A 17,830-nucleotide genomic window follows, 5' to 3' on the forward strand; every position below is an offset into this window, starting at 1 on the left:
CCTTAGAGAGAAAAATTATGCTTAGAGGATGATTAACAGGAAATGAAATAAAGTTTGTAGTAGCAATCATGGAAGAAAACTTATAAAATGAAATCTAGAATGTGCAGGAAGAAAACTGGAAAAGACAGGGAAAACAGCTACTTCAGACATTCAGCAGCCTTGTGATTCTTCACCCTCCTTGTACAGACAGCACTGAGAAACTTGAAATAATAAACATTTATTTAATTTAAAAACAAACATCACTTTTATTTTTAATACACTTCTAAATAATGTACAAAAACATTGTAATTTTATACAACTTATAAAAAAACTGAAAACCAATCCAGAAAGTAAAATGGCAAATGACACATAACTCCAATGCTGAAACGTTCATTAAGGAATTTTAGGAAACTGAATTCCTATGTTTGATAAAGGTGGATCCCAGAATCAGTTCAAGTATGTCAGCTCAGTAACATAATTAAAGTTTTTCTGAATTAAATACTGTCTGCTTTAAGGGTCCTTAAACCAACCAGTAAGATTGCAAATATCAGTAATTTCCCAAAACTAGCCTGATTAACAAACATTTGTGAAAAAATCAAAATTAGCACCTACATCTAACATTCTGGTTAAATGTATTTCTACTGGTAACATATGTTATTACAGCCTTCTGAGTCTCAGTGCAAATAATGACAGAGTCAAAAACTGACTAGTTCAAAGTTCTTTCTAGAAGACCCAAGTATATAGCTTATTAGTTACATAAAGTAATTTGACACCTGTAAACTCAAAACCAAAAATATAGCAGCACAGAGACTCTAAAATCTGTTTCCATATGTATCTGTATGATAATGTTTTCCAGTATTACCCTGGAATTCTGTAGCAGGGTCAGAAATGAAAACCAGAAGCTGTGAATGTGTTGATCAAATGCTTCAACAGATGAAACATGGATTTCTTTCATCAACAGCCCTTACCTTTTTCAGCATTTTACCACTGTACTGAAGCATTGATTTCATGCTAGTCAGATTGACTTTTAGTGAACAAACATAACAAATTACTTAATGTTAGGCATTTCTAAGTTTTTACGTGCTTTCTCAATACAATCTTTACTTCTTTCACAGTATTTTTTTTCCGTCTCTTGTAAAGGCAAGCAAAATATAATTAAACTGCAATTTACATATTAATAATCTACTTTATAAAATGGAAACAAGGCTGAAACACAGAATCTCTGTTAAAGAACCTGGTAAAAATATTAGGATTCAGACAGAGGAGTAAGATATACAAGTATCTTACAGAACTATTTTCTAGAAAGCAAAGTGTTGTGAATTATGAACCACAGGCCACTGGAGAACCTAACGAAGTCTGACAGCACTGTCAACTGCATAAGCATGATGTATACACTGCAAGTGGCAGCATAGCTAACTTGTAGAGACTCATGTTGTCTGAAGCAGAGGTTTGCAGTCAAACTCAAGGATCCTTGTTACTCTTTTTGCAGTATTCCAACCATTCTGTTCCACCAGCAATACATCTTGATTATAACATAGTTCAAGACTATTTCACTGCCACAGATTTTGGTACTTCTTCACAAAAACCAGATAAATGCAAGACCAAATTTAGCACTGCCATAACCAAGCAGAATTCTTCTGACTGAAGTGTGTGCACTGAGAGCCACATTTAGCCTCATGTAATTACTTTATGTTCCAGCAGTCTCTTCTCTCCACAAAGTCATCACCATACAGTTTACACTGCAAATCACGCCTACAGAATGTTAAAGGTACTGTCAGAGATCAATGTTTGCATTTTATTTAAAAAAAAATAGGATTCACCAGTGCAGATAAAGAATGTTTAGAAATCCTTACTCTAACTAGTATTACCAGATTATGCATTTGTGTGCAACTTCACACTATGAGAGTGTGCTAAGGATGCTATGATTTTCAAATGTATGCCAGTTTAAAAAAATGCAGGCATATCAGAAAGAAACCCACCAAGAAGTCCTACGTATGTGGAGAAGAGTCAGGTTAATCTCAAATATGACTGCAAACTTCACGTTTCTTTAACATATTAGAGAAGAAATTACTGGTTAATCAGTGGAGGTCAGGGTAGTTCCAGCAGTATATTAACTGTCAACAGTGCTGATAGAAAGCTAATTAAACTCATGCTGCAGCTCTGGGACAAGCAAATGCTTAGTTCAATGATCACATTGGCCTTGCACAGCACGACTGCAACAGCACTGCTTCCAAGTAACTACCCCAATGACAAGCACAGCTTCTTGAGCTAGAAGTGTGAAACTGATCTGGGAGTCTTCAGACAGATCTGATTCCAAAAACCCTGTATGAAAGGCAGCACCCAACTGAGATCCATACAGCACCATTTGCAGAGGCACAGAGACCAAGATTCTGAAACCTTTATTAAAGTACAAAAAAGTATACTATATGTACCTGGTCAATGATCAATGCACTAATGAGACAGTTGTTCTTGGTACAGTGTCACCTAGAATTAGCCTGAGAAAGGCCCATATAATCTGTACCAATATATCAAATGAAAATATGACTGAAAACACCTATGCATCGTTTGGAATACTTGTGTGTGTGCATGGAATGGTTTACTCCTCACAGGAACAATGAAAACTCACCTATCAAAACAAGCCAGCTACTCTCTGAACTCAGATGGGTCTTTGTTGCCCAAAGTTAATGCACATTTCTTTTTTCCCCTGGAAAAACTTGTACTGTCAACGTTCATGTATACTTTCTTTTTTAAAAAAACACACAAAAACCAAAATACAAAACATTTCCTTATCATAGGCTGACTGGTAATTATTTTTGTTTTAATAATAAAAAAATAAGGATAAATAATTATAATGTACCCACTCAGAAATAGAATGCTATGCCTGAGAGCAGAAAAAAGCTGAGTATATGGCAGATCATCTGATTTTTTTGGTTTATACTTGAAAAATTTATAAACAAAACTGAAAAAAACCACACCTAAAACCTTTACATAACTTTTCAGCACACTTTTGTGAGATAAAACACTAGATTTCATTCCAAGTGGATTTTACCCTTGAAAGTCACAGAGTGAGAAAGAGACTTAAAGCACTTAACCTATGGACCTATGTTTTTTAAATTACTGGCTTTTAAGGTTTGTTTTTTACCATTAACTATATATACACAAACTACAGGCTACATAAAGAAGGCATCCAGATGATGCATGTCAGATTTGTACACAAATTACTCCTAGCAATGCCTCTGCAGAAAAAAAAAGGATAGAGTTAGATTCTGGAGCGTTTCAGGAGGCTACTAAATCCTTCAATCATAAAACCTCAGGCTCTTTCTGTGTTTTAAACAAAACAAGGAACATCTGGCAAATAGGTAACTACCTGAGGGCTAAAAATCTTAAAGAAATGGAGATAAACTCTTTCTATCAATGTTTTATTTTGTGTCAAACGGATTTCTAATTTAACTGTCAGGAAATCACAAGTGTGTGTAATTTACATCACCAAAACAATTAATCCCGGCTGTGCCTCTTCAAATCTTGCGTATCTGCTGAGACTGCCAACAAAACAGAATTTTGAGTGGGTTGTTTTGTGTGGTTATGAGTTAATTAGTAATCTGATAACTACATTACAGATGTAACAGTATTAGCCATGAAAGTTAACAATGGTGTTTTAGACTATGCCTGTATTTCAGGAACTAAATAGCCTACTGAATTACCATTACCTTGAATTGCAAAAAAAACAATTACAAATATAAACTTAAAAAGAGTACATCTCAATATATTCTAAGAAACTGTGTGCAATACCATATTAGTTGAGTATGACTATATGTAAGATATGGACAACACCAACGAACCTGCAAATACAGACTTATCTGCCAATTCTAGAGAAGTCTGTCATCAGAAACTAAGTCAAAGAGCACTAAACAGGTAACACAATTTTCCTCTCCATAAATGTATAGAGGAAACATTCAGCAGGAAATTAAATACAGACTGAGGGAAACACTATGCAGTTTTAAGTATAACTTTGATGTCAACTTTGAATATCATGGAACTTGACAGAAATGTAAATTCCCTTCAAATCTGAGAACTTCATTTATTTAGCAAATGTTATCTTGGTGGAGCAAAGTACAATCCCACTATACAGCTTACAAAGCAGTGTAACTCAGGAAATTTCAACATACTAAATTAGTGGAAGCATAGACTAATTTAGTCCAATTCTGAGTAACTCATCAACCGCTCCTGGTGCACAGAGAGGACCAAAATCATATTACCTTAAGTAAATACAATTAAGAGCAGAACAAGTGCAGGCAGAACCCCATAATCTCCATTGTGCCAAGATGGGTTGTAACACTTCCTTCCCCTTCTCCCCCAGAAACGTGGTGTCCATGGACAGGCACCTCCCTCAGATTCCTCACTCCAACCTCAGAACAATATCTACGCACACCTCTATTTACAGGAACTTGCATTTCAGAGCTGAATTCTCAGATTCCAGAAGAGAATCCATCTGTTACGATCACAATCCATCCTAGGGATCCATGAAATACAAAGAAACCTTCCTTCAATCTTTTGGGCTCTTTTGTGGCACAAGGCACAGGAATAGGCTACCGAATTCATGCTCGCTTTACAAGGTGCACCAATTCCCTTGCAGCACAGAAGAGATGAAAAAACAAACTGCCTACCTATTAATGCAGGACAGGCAGAAGGCATGATGCTGAGCTGTAAAACGTGCAGGAGATGAGACAACACAGGAAAAAAGCCAGGGGCAAGAGGCAAACAAAGGTTGCTCTGGGATGCTATAGTATGTACATACACATCAGAGACAGCCGGAGCTAGGAAAGATAGTGTGGGAAGCAGAAATCATGGGCATGATCAAGGACGAGGGTGGAAGTCAAAATGCAGAAAGGAAGAGTAACAAAGGAATCTGACCAGAGACAAGTTGTATCTTCTTTTTGAGTATCTGCATTATGCCAGAAAATGGAAGAATTGCCCTGATTATTGGGAATGTGCTATTCACTGCATGTGTGGAAACTCATCCAAATACAGCTGAGCCCTACACTCTGGGCAACAAATAGTATTACACTTGCCAACTAAAGACACCTAAGAATTTAATAACTGCTTCTCAAAGACTCCACCTATGCTGAGCATATTTTAACCCAAAACTCTTTAAGGCCAAGCAACAGCAAGGAAAAATCAACATCCTGCCATCTAAATGAGGACCAATTACCCTGCAAGAGAAGCAACGCAGTTCAAAACTGTCATCTCTTTAGACTGATTTTAAAACTAAACCCATCCATTTTATTAAGGCCACTACAGAAGACCACAAGAGTACACATACCCACACAATGCTTTAAGGAATGCCCAGAAAAGACAAGTGTCCAGCAGGAAATCACCAAACTTCGGCTGAGGAAGCCTCAGCCTACTCCCTTAGCACACCCAACAGCTGTAGGTGAGGAGGCAGCCCCCAGGCAGCTGCACACCACAGCACCCTGCCGCTCAGGCCCTGCTCGCTGCTCAAACTCCTACCCATCCCCTTCTCCTCCACAGTACAGGAAAGCAAATCATGGGTCAGCAGCATTCAACTGAGCTGAAGCAGTGCATAATTTGAGATAGTCTAGAAAGAAAAACAAATGTACAGCCTAACTGTGGTGACCATTACCAGGGAATATTCATCACTTTGTTATCACTTTGCCCATCTGCTCTGAGAAAAGGGATTGCCAGCTCATGAAAAGTATTGATGTTTAAGCATCAAATGCTACACAGGCATTAAGACAGAGGGAATGAAGCCTGTGTGACTTTCGAGCTAAAGAAACTTTTACACTTGCCTAAACATTTGCTTTATTTGAGCCTTTAATATAAGGCAACTCTTCCTCACACAGGATACCAGAAATAATACATAATTTAATTACAATAAGAACGGTTTATGTAAATTAGTAAATCACTCTGAAATACATTTCTCAGAACTGTTTAAAATGTTTATTTTTACATTTCATGTAAGCTGCAATCTATTACCAAAACAATCACATTGCTGAGTTTCATTTTTGATTAAGGTAAATAGCTTCTAACACACATACAGCTTGAAAGCTCAAGCCTTTAATGCATGAAATATAAAGAAACAAGCCATGAAAACATGGTTGTGTTGTCCTCTGCTATTCTAAAGCTGTATGGCAAGTACAGTGACCCAAAGAAGCAAAAATTACTACACACATACTACTTCTCTTAAAAAGCTACTAGTCAAGGGCAAATTTAGTTTTTCAGGTATGTTCACCTTGAAGTTATGACAAAAATATGTGGTATACAGCTCTCTAAGGTATAACAGATTTAAAACACCTGAAGCAGAACCTTGAGAAAAGCATATGACAAGAAAAATGTTTCCTTTGAAAGAATTCAAGGCTGAAGTTTTTGTATCTCTGGACCCAGTGTCACTCCGGGTATTATGTCAAATTTAATTCTTCGAGAGCCAAAACCAACACAAGCCCTTAAAGAGATTTTATACATAACTGGAACTGCTCAACTGTAGGCTTGTTTAACAGAATTTTTAATTTGCATGGAAGTTGCACTTTTTCTTGACAAGCAAGCAGTGAAAGTAAGACTTTATAAAAAAATAAAAGACTTTGAGTTATTGCAAGTGATTTTTCTAGGAAAGTACTTTTCACGATCCTGTTCTATCAGATGTTCTAGGAAAAAAAAGCTGAAGCGACAGCAGGCTACAAAACGTTTAAAAGTGATTTCGTACGATACTTTGACGAGTTGAAAAAGCGCTAAGTGTAGCAAGACAGATGACCCGCGAGCTCGGTGCGCGGCCCTTCCCCTGCCAGCCCGGCAGCCGCGCCGCGGGCACAAAGCGGCGACGCTCAGACCGAGCAGGGCCGAGCGAGAAGAGCCCATTTCTGCTTCCCGGGCGCGCGCATCAGGCCGCACGTTGGGCCGACCCGGCAGGGCAGGGGGGCAGTGCCGCCTGCCAGCCTGCCCTCCGCCAGAACGGAAGGGACGCGCTTTTAAAACATTAAAAAAAAAAAAAAACACAGAAAAGCGTAAAAACACATTAAGGCCGGTATTCCAGCAAGGCGAGCTCCGGCAGCCAGCGCCGGTGGCACGGGGCGGGAGGACCCCCCGGGCCGCCCCCGCCCGTGACGCAGCGGCCTTCGGGCGCCCCCGCCACCCGGGCCCGGGCCGGGGCCGCCAGCAAAGGGGTCCCCGGGGCGCCCAGGGCCCCCCGAGGGAGGGGGCGGCGGAGGCCGTGCCCGAGGCCCGGCCCAGCGGGCCCCGCGCTGCGGGAAGCCGGCGGGCAGGCCCGGCGGCAGGGGGAGGGGCCGGGCCGCACGGAGCGGGCGGGCGGCGGAGCCGCGGCTTTATTCCTGTGGGTCGGTGCCGGCGCTGCCCGGCTGCCCCCGCTCGCTGCCCCTCGCTGCCTCCCTGCGCGCCGGGCGGAGGGCGAGGCCCGGCCCGGCGGCCCGCGCGGCGGCCCCGCCGGAGATGGCGGTGGTTAGAATAAGGCACACTGGGTAAAAACACATTTATATACTAACCTCGCCGAGAAATTTTCCAACAATTCCTCCGTCCGACCACCATGCACCAGGACAGGAAACGGCCGCCTCAGCGCCCGCCCGCCTCAGCGCCGCCCCGAGCCGCGCGGGCGGGCCTGGCGCCCCGCGCGGCCGCCGCTCCCATTGGGCGCGCCGCGCCGCGCGGCACCGCCCCCGCTCGCCATTGGCCGCCTCCAGGCCCCGCGCCCATGCCCATTGGCCAAGCGCCCGAGGCCCCGCCTCCCGGCTTCATGGCGTCTCGGTTATGCTGAGTTCGGGGCCGTTGCGGCCGCCATTTTGTGCCGCGGGGAGCGCGGCGCTCGTGCGTCAGCCGGGGAGCGGGGAGCCGGGCGCCATTTCCTTCTCCAGGGGGGCTGCCCGGCGGCAGCGGCGCGAGTGCCCCGGCGGGAGCCGCGGGGCGGGAGGAAGCAACGGCAGGGAAGCGCAGCAGGCCGCGCCAGCCCTGAGGCGGTTGCCCCCGGCAGTACGGCCGGCCCCCCGCGGTGGGGACGGAGGCGGGCGCCGGGAGCTGGGCCGCCGGGCGCCGGCCGGGAGGGACTGCTGGCCTGGCCGCGGCCTTCCTGCGGGCTCCGGCCGCGCCATCGCGGCCCCCCCTGACGGCCCCGGGGCGCCCTGCTGGGCCCGGAGCGGCCCGCGGGGCCTGCTGGCGCGGAGCGGGGAGGCCGGCGGCCGCCGGGAGGGTGCCCGGGCACCTGCCCTTGCCCAGCGAGCACCCGCTCCTTCCCCTGCTTCCTTAACTCCGGCGCGTCGGCCCAGGCCTTGTCCGTAAGGACTCCCGTTTGAAAACTAAGCTTTAGAATATTTATCCTTATGTGTTTTTTTGTATGGAGACATAATAGTCCAACAACAGCTCCACATACAAGAAAAGGGTGTTACAGTTGTTTTGGCAGGTGACTTTTCGAGAAAACTGAACTGTGCAATTAATACAAGCAGTCACCATTGACAGGATCTGCCCAGCTCTGTAGGACTGACTCGACCCTTTCTGCATGTATTAACATATAAAAGCATTTACCTTTTTTTTTACTGAATCTTTTAGAACAATAGTTCTAAAGGCTGTCAGTCATACAAGACAGCCCAAAATAGCTTATTCCTGAATAGGTCTATATACAGAGTAGTTTTCCTTTCTTTGTTTCAAGTTTTCCTTCATCTTGGTAACTTTCACTCAAAATACAGCCATCATTTTGAGGTACAGTAACACTGATAATCCCAGGTAGATTGGTTTGGGTTTACCTACTCCTATATGTTAATGGATTACTTGTTAGTATCTGTCAAATCCTACAACTCAGCATTTCCCATTCTGATGTACTTTATAGCATCAACGTCTGAGAATCTCATAATTATAAAAACCAGATACGTGCAAACCAGTGACACACCACTTAAGTTAAATAAGCTACCTTTTAATTGCAAAATTAAAATCAGTGCTACAACACCAGACAAACAAAGCTCTTCCATGCTCCTAGTTCTGGGTATGTGGAAGGTCCCACAGACCACAGGGAAGGGAAAAACCTATCTTATGGGGCTCAGCTCTGGCATTTTCAGTAACAGCAGAACAGAGACACTTGAACCTTCCAAGCTTTTCTCAAATTTTGATAATTTTTTTCTGCCTCTGCATTCAGGTTAAAACTTGAATGGTGGATTGAGCAGAAATGTGTAATTGTAGTGCTCTTCCCAGGTACACTTCTAAAAATAAACAAAACACTGACTTCTGCATAGATTTTCAGCAGCTGCGTTCATCCACTGCTCATCACACACTAAAGATAAAAACTTAATTAGTAGCCCAACTCATGGAAGACTGGTAAAATCTTAACCAACATACAAGGCTTGGTGAACCAGCATTAACTGGATGTGGCCTGTTAAATCAAAACTCCCATGTGGACAATGCTGGTTCTCCCACCAACGCCGACTTTGGAAGCACATTTCCTGGGCAGCCTGCAGCCCCCAGGGAGGAGCTGTGCCCGTGGCAGCATCAGCCCTGCTGCTGGCTCCAGGGAAGGAGGCAGCTGTGCACATGGGTGTCGAGCACACCGAGCATCGGCACGGGGTGGCTGCCTCAGGGTGAACTGCTGCAGTACAGGGTGCTTACAGCTTCTGAGCAGCATCTCCAGGGAGTTACAGGAGGACAAAGTGAAAATGGGTAGCGAGAGAAAGTACAGATGAGGAAGGACTGAAACGGAACTTGGCAGAAATGGGTAAAGATAAAATGTGCTGAGAAGCTTCATGATGTTTCGACTCTTCGAGAACTGATACTTGAAAGAGGAAGAAATTTCCTTTAGGAAAATACAACTTAACCCATAAAGCTTAGCAGGTATCAACTACTCAACACAATTAGAACCATCTGCATGTTTACTGGGTATTCTGTAATTAATCCAGTGCAAACTTCTTGAATCTAGGCTACTGAACACAGCTTTGCTGTATTGTTTTAAGATAGTGATTTAGGAAAAAGGGTATTGCCATTTACCCAGCATTTTTAAAAATAGTGTATGACAGGCCTTTTGTGTTTAACACAGTTAAGAGAACTATGGTTGTGCCTCATCATAGAATTGTTTAGATTGGAAGAGACTTTTAAGATCATCAAGTCCAACCATTAATTTTACCAACTCGATTGCTACACCATGTGCCTAAGCACCATATCTACACGACTTCTAAACGTATCTAGGGATGGTGACTCCACCACTTCCACGGACAGCCTGTTGCAGTGTTTGACAACCCTTTCTGTGAAGACATTTTTCCCAATATCGTGCCTAAACCTCCCCTGGTGCAACTTGAGACTATTTCCTCTTGTCCTATCACTTCTTACTTGTGAGAAGCAACTGGCCCTTGCCTCTACAATCTCCTTTCTGGTAGTTGCAGAGAGCAATAAGGTCTCCCCTAATAAATAGCCCCAGCTCCCTCAGCCACCCACCCCTTGTAAGACTTACCAAGACCCTTCACCAGCTTCGTTGCCCTCTCCGTACCTGCTCTAGCACCTCAATATCCTTCTTATACTGTGGTGCCCAGAACTGAACACAGTACTCAAGGTGCAGCCCCACCAGTGCAGTACAGGGAGACAATCGCCTCTAGATCCGCTGGCCACACCACTGATGGCAGGTCAGGATGCTTGTTGGCCTTCTTGGCCACCTGGGCACACTGCTGGCTCACGTTCAGCCACTGGTGAGACCCCCAGGTCTCTTTCTGCCAAGCAGCTTTTCACCACTCTTGCCCAAGCCTGAAGCATTGCATGAGATTGTCGCAGCCCAAGTGCAGGACCCAGCACTTGGCCTTGTTGAAGCCCTTAGGACCGGCCTCAGCCCATCGATCCAGCCTGCCCAGGTCCCTCTGAAGAGCAGAGCCCTCAAGTACATCAACACTCCCGCTTAACTTCCTATCATCTGCAAACTTCCAGAGGGTGCTCTCACTCTCCTCATCCAAGCTGTTGATAAAGGCATTAAACAGAACTGGCCCCAGCACTGAGCCCTGGGAAGCACCACTTGTGACTGGCCGCCAGTTGGATTTAATTCCATTCACCACCACTCTCTGGGCCCAGCCATCTAGGCAGCGTTTGATCCAGCAGAGCATACACCTGTCCAGGCCTAGGGCAGCCAGGTTTTCCATGACAGTGCTGTCGGGAACAGTATCAAAGGCTTTCTGCTTGAAGGAATATTTGAGAGGAAAATACAAACCTTAGAGCCATGTAACTAGATCGGGATTCCCAAGGACTGCAAGAATACAGCTACCATTCAAAACACCACAACGAAATAAGTGAAGATAAGGATTTGCTTTAGATGTTTATTAATCCAAGGAGATCTTCCATAATAGAAAAAACAGAGGCTTTAAATTTCCCAGATCTTCCTTTAGAGTTGCATTATCCCTGAAAATGGAATGGGTAAGCGCAAGTTCTAGGAGGAAGATCAATTTTAAATCTGACATAAGTGTATCACTGAAATTGATATATTGCATCACGAAATGCACTATCACCACCAACAACAATGCCAAATTGTTTTGCAATTTATATAAATACATTTCTTGGAGCAAAGGAAAGCAAAGTTCTAGATCCATTCTTAAAAAAGATGCTCCTTGCTAATCAGTCTAGTGACACATAAAAGCACCCTTGAAGTAAGACTGTATTCTTCACACCAAGATAAAATTCTTCCCTTGACTTGTGACTTGAAAAATATAACTTCCAGAAATGACAATGGCACTAAATTGGTGATTTTTCCCCTAATTTTTTTTAATCTTTGTGTATAGAACCTTCTCACTGCTGCTCTGTTGTCTCTTCAGCCACAAGGCTGAAGTATCTCATCTGTCCTAAAAGGTTCTCTTACATTTTTTTGGGGATGCATAACATAGCAAGATAAGCAGACAGCCAATAAACAGATGTTCAGAAATTTATGTCAAACTGGGCATTTTTCAAGGTCAAGGAGTGCACAGGAAAAGGCATGCTGCAATTATGTCTGTCACCTTTTTCTAAAAAAATAAAACCTTGTCTAGAGATTATCTTGAGGCCGGAGTACACCTGTACGTGCTCATGAGTAACACATTTTAAAAACCCACCAGTTCTGCTATATGTACTTGGCCAGTCAGCTAAAGATTCAGAAGTACTACTGTGGTTTTCATACCACTACTATAATGGATACTCTGATTCAAGGCTTAATTTTTCAGGCTTTTTCACATCAGGTGCAACATCCATCCTTTTCAGTCCGCAATTTGCTTTTAAAGTATCCCTTTGGTATTCGGCTAGGGCAACGTGGCATTAATAGTCCTGGCTCAGTCTCTCCCATCAGCACTCTGTGTGCTGGGAACTGTATTTGCTGAAGAAAGGCAAACCAGAGAGGAGTGCCTGGAAAAACCCACTGCACCTGCTCAAAGCAGCGCTAGCGGTTGTGCAACAAATGGAAGGCAAAGCATGGTGATGGTCAGCTCCTCATGGAAACCCCAAACCACAAGTACCTGCTACTCTGCTGATGCAAAAAACCACACCACACAAACCAATTTTCTGAAGACTGCATTTTGAGTATCATAATATATATATGTGCATTTCATTTTTACAGATATAAACTCAGTTTATTTTTAACCTGTATTTAAATTTTGGAGGCTTACATTAAATTAAGGTAGCTTGTTTAATATCAATTGTAACAGCAGGTGACATTTTTAATATAAAAACAGCCAAAAGAAAAAACAAACATTTGATTTAAAAGACCTGACACCAATGATCTCAAGGGAAGATCAAAAACTATGGATTTTTGCTTTTAGAAAAGAAAAAGGGGGCATTTAAGCCAACCCATTCACAGCATCTCCCTGCTGGCTGCTTCATACAGTGGTTTTGATAGTGGTCCCAGAGGGAACTGTATTTTGCCTCTCTAGCTAAAGTACTAGTTACTATAGCAACTTTGAAGGAAGAAAACTGTGGCTTCAAAAATGAAAGATTGGCAACACTTCAAATATACCGTCTGGATCAGGCAGACAACAGCACACACTAATGCTGGGAGTGCAAAAAGAGGGGGAATGAAATGCAAGAGTGGTGCACCTGCACCACCACACGCTGGAAAAAAGAGTATTTCACAAAATTAGGGGAAAAAAATTCATAGATTATAGCCCAGATTAGCCAAATTAAACTGTGTTTTTTAACAGGTTGCATATATAGATGTTTCATCCACACACTTCAATCGACTCTTACGAGCAGAACTTCACATCTTATGTACCTGCTTTTGTAAAGGTAATTTTTTCCTCAGTGCTTACAGTACACATTTGTATCCAAATTTCACCTTGTACAGTGAGATCTTTAAGAAAAAGAAAGGACACAGAGGGTGTTGCTATTTCTTTTTTAGCAGCAATGAAATATCACTAACCCCTTTTTACATAACCGAATTCAAGTCACAACCAGAGGTGACTGCACCACAAAGTCACCAGGTACAAAACTGCTAGTTCATTTTAAATTAATAACCTGAAATTATTTTCCCCAATATATCCCTTATTTTTTATTTTTATTTTTTTATAAACAGCAAACATTTTGCTATTTTTGTACATAGGCTAGCAGGCTTGTTTCAATATGAAAGTGCTAATTCATTTACAGATTTATCAGTTATGTAGTGCTACATTAAGTGTCCAATATTCTACATATGAACAATCTTGATAAATGGAAATGATGAAGATTAAGTAAGGCTATCTGATTACCTTATCTTATTTACATTAAAAGAATAGACACCCAATAGGAAGGGAGAAAAGGGAAATAAACTGGGCAAATACTCATACCGCCACAGGTGTAAAAATCAAGTCTGCCTTCTAGCTTGTCCTGTAAATGAGACATTTTAAATAGTCCTGCAGCCCACGCCTATTTTTTTCCTCAGAAAAAAGAAAAGCTGCCTTCATGTCATCCCCTCTTGATTTCCGATTTCCAAGTGTGTCATTTGAAGCTTTAAATTCAGATTCTTCCTATCTTCAAAAAAACCCTCTGGTTTGCTTTCCAGTATTAGGTTGCACGATCAGGTCCCACTTCTGGGGCTTTTGTTCAATCTATTTATCAATTAGTTTAGAGTGAGTTGTAGATAACATGAACCAGTTCTGGAACCACTATTGGGAGGAACACAAGCTCTTCACTACAATCACACAGTAGCAGGAAAAGTGATAATTCAATTCATTCCCGGGGCAGGGCCTCCAAAATTAAATGAAGTTGGCACAACTGGAGCATTGAATTTGTATCCTCCATGCTTTTCAATCATTTTGGATTCTAAAACAAAACAAATGAAACAAAACAGAAGGAAGATATTTTAGTGTGTGTAGGGGAAAAGAGAGATTAAGAATTTGTCACTGACCATTTTGAGTCTCTCAGACATACAGATTTAACCTGGCACTACCCAAGAAAGTAATCAGCACCCACAAAGTGGAAATGTACCAGGCCCCATACAACAGATGGACTGATTCTTTATTTAAATTTCTCACTATTGTTATAGATCTGCTTAAATGAATTTATATTTTAAAAAGCCTGCTCTTTAGATTTTGGACATAAGTATGTAATTTTCACATTTCAGAAACAGGACCTCAATGAATGCTGGACTTCTGAACTTGCTAACAGATGCCCCATTCTTTCTGATTAACATTAATAAACTTTTCAGTCAAATCAGTAACAAAGCACAGGTACCAAAAAGGCAGTACACAGACATTAGCTAAATTTTATGTGTTCCTATCTCAATTCAACAAATAAGAATAAATAACCACTGAAGCATCAGAAACAGACTTTTTAGTATACATGTATTGTGCCCCTTGCCACCAACAACGTACTATAATTTGGAGAGAAAACTATCACTTTTCATTTTCAATCACACCTTAAGATCTTTGGGCATCTGAGGACCACATATCCATCAGCAAAACTAACAGTGACAGTTAAGCTGCCTGGTTTTACTTGCTGCATATTCCATCCTTTGAAGATTACTGCAAGACTGGTTTTTACAAACCCTAATACATGAACAACTGAAAATAAGGTCAGTAAAGAGCAGACAGAAATCTGTATTTCTCTACCTTTACTACTATCTAGATAATGCAGAAGGTTTATATTATTCCCAGCTTAAGACAACAATGCTTATTAGTTTCTTATTTCCAGTCTAAGAGCTTTCTCCTACCTCAAAATAATTGCAAACTCTCTCTTTTTGGGAATACAGGACAACTTTTACTATCAAAAGCATCTGTGTTTTGTCTGTTTCTTTGGAAACAAGCCAAAAAATGTCCTCATGTGTGGTAGGTAGCCTAAATGGAGTATTCAAGAATTCCCTGTAAGGATTTGGTTGCCTCAGTAAAACTTCAAAACCTGAATCTAAGCTGCTCTATGAATAAGCAGCTGAAAAAAACACCTCAGAGAACATTATTCTCATAAAATGCACCAGTAGGGCATAATCACATCAGTATGCTGTCCAGTGCTTGACAAGGGTCACAGTGAAACAGTATTTTATTCCCATTAAAAAAAGTGGACCATTCTAGACACTTACAAGCTTTGTAAGGTAATTTAGGCTGTTTTCTAACAAAAACTACTTATAAAATGTCCATTCTTACTACCAATCTTTTTCTTTAAAATTTTGGGTACTTCTGTTTTGAAACATCCTGTAGTAACTGCTGAATACCATGCAGGATACAAGACTGGACTGATAAATCCAAGTTCAGCCTTGATTTTTGAAAGTGATGTATTTAGGTTTACCCTCAAACACCTAGGAAAATTTGCAAAAAACCCAAAACTGAGGATCTGCTATATTTTTAAATTTGTATTATCTGTGTTGCTATTCTTCAATCTGAAATATTTAATAGGTTTAATGATATAGCTTTAAAGATGGATACTGCTTTGGTAATTTGCTATTTTCCCACCCCTAGTATCAGTATCTATCCCAGCTGGACTAGGTCACATGGGGAAATAATTTGCCAGCCACTTAATGTGTTTGTTACCATAACTAGAGTTCATTCACCTTCAGGTAATCAACTGTTTTCAGATTAAAGCAATTATAACAAATATGATTTACTTGGCCACTTCATTAAGTTGTTTCTAGCACTTCTTACACCTGTGGTATGCCATCAGTTTTGTGCATTAAGGCTTTGTGACCTGACAACCTTAAAAAGAATTCAAACATTGCTGGAGTGTAAAACAACCCTGCCTTGATGAAGACATTATCAGGCTTGATTTATAGGTATTTTCTGTATTATGCTTCTTAAAACACATAAACAGCATCCAAACAGTGAAAGAAGCAATTAATAGTATAAAGGAGGAAAAATACCATGTGCTGCCCGTCTCTGATCTGCCAGAGTTGCTATGTCTTGCAATTGTTTTCTTTGTTCTTCATTAAGACCCTGTGTCAAGGCTTGGTACCACACAGGGTTACGATTCTGAATTGCTGCACAAGAAAGGAAACACAAGCCAAAGGAGAGTGTTCATTAAAACATTACGTAACATAAACCTTACTAATTCACTGCTGTTTGAAATCAGAATAGCATTCTTCTAGGGTTACATAATTTAAGACATGTAAAAGCACTAATGCAACCTATGACCTCTTCCACCATATATTGATTCAAGCACCTTCCCTGCTCTGAAAGCTTAATGTTGGCTTTCTCTTTCCAAATAAAGAACTTGTTCAAAGCACATACTGAAAAGCCTGCTTTCAAGCTTTCAAAAGGTTCTAGCTGATGGTGTACACTAGTGTATGGCATACACTAAATTAAGTTACAATATAACTTGTTGGCCAGGAAATAAAGTTACTTACTCTGAAAAATTGTTTTAAATATCTGATATTCATCAATAGGGTTGTCTTCATCATCAATAATTGTGGAATAGCCTTCCAAAGCAGTCTCTTCAGCATCATCTTCTTCCCAGTCTTCATCATCTCCATCTTCACCTGCCTGTTTTGCTAGAATTTCTAGATATTCTTGACCATCTTCATCAATGTCATCTTCATCACTCCCCAATTCCTCTGAGTTAAATATCACACACACACAAAATATTATCTCAAGAATATTAAGAACAACTCTTCAGGTAGATGATTATGCAAAACAAGCAATGGAACTGGTAACAGGGGGAAGCCCTTTAACTCCTCTCCTAGTGCTATGGTTCTGTCCCCCCAGACACTCTTCCCTCACATCAACTGTGTAAATGGTAAAGGCAAATTTCATTTTCACAAAAAAATACATATATAAAAACATATATACAATAGTTTGGAACAGCACTTGGTAAAACTTTTAGGAGAGAATACTTGTGTTCCAAAGAAAGTTTGAAATAATTTGATAAAATCACTTTCAAAGATACATTCAAAGGAGCTGTTGAAAAGAATGCTTAAGAAATACAAAATGTAATAGTATGAATGACAATAGCATAGTGACAATTGTCTAGAGTCCAGAATTCAACAGCAGAGATCAAAAAGAAACTAGTTTTTAAGTAGACAGATGAAAACCAAGAGATACTCCCTTTGAGTGTGGAAAACTATTCCAAACAATCACTCACAAAGGCACCAGAGTGATGATGGAAAGAAAACTGGGAACAAGAACTAAAAGCTTAAGCAGAGTATAGTGAAAGGAGGAAGAAAGAAGTACAGGGGAAGTTGTTGGTAATTCTGAACTTCATATAAAGATGGCAAAAGATGTGAAAGTTTGTGAAATGTCTGTATGAAGAAGCATCTAGAAAGGCAGATGAAGTTGAGATTACATAAGTGCAGGGGAAAGAAAAAAAAATTAAAATCACAAGAACTGTCATTCTCAAGACACAGCTAAAACACCAGCAGCTCATGGGGCCATTTGTAATATTGTTAGTCCAAACTGTACAATGGATTAGGAGGATTCCTGGAAACTCCTTCTACTGACACTTACCCTCACTCAAATGG

The 17,830-nt window shown here is 41.4% G+C and overlaps 2 protein-coding genes across 7 annotated transcripts in view; both read right to left on the minus strand.

The window, feature by feature from the left end:
- The window catches only part of ZNF143 (zinc finger protein 143), a 39,302-nt gene extending 31,716 nt beyond the window's left edge, over positions 1-7,586 (minus strand). For 3 of the 6 annotated variants that reach the window (XM_051621115.1, XM_051621116.1, XM_051621111.1), the window contains exon 1: positions 7,491-7,586. The gene's annotated coding sequence lies outside the window, so the exon portion shown is untranslated. The remainder of the gene's footprint in view (positions 1-7,490) is intronic. The other 3 variants (XM_051621114.1, XM_051621112.1, XM_051621113.1) reach the window with 1 other exon arrangement.
- A 3,673-nt stretch (positions 7,587-11,259) lies between these two features.
- Positions 11,260-17,830, minus strand: part of IPO7 (importin 7) — a 38,992-nt gene continuing 32,421 nt past the window's right edge. Inside the window, exons 23-25 of the mRNA XM_051621086.1 lie at positions 16,721-16,927; positions 16,238-16,354; positions 11,260-14,211 (exon numbers count right to left, since the gene is read on the minus strand). Of these exons, the coding sequence (XP_051477046.1) occupies positions 14,114-14,211; positions 16,238-16,354; positions 16,721-16,927 (422 nt within the window). The 3' untranslated portion in view covers positions 11,260-14,113. The remainder of the gene's footprint in view (positions 14,212-16,237; positions 16,355-16,720; positions 16,928-17,830) is intronic.

The sequence above is a fragment of the Apus apus genome, chromosome 5, assembly GCF_020740795.1.
Source record: "Apus apus isolate bApuApu2 chromosome 5, bApuApu2.pri.cur, whole genome shotgun sequence".
NCBI classification, from domain to species: domain Eukaryota; kingdom Metazoa; phylum Chordata; class Aves; order Apodiformes; family Apodidae; genus Apus; species Apus apus.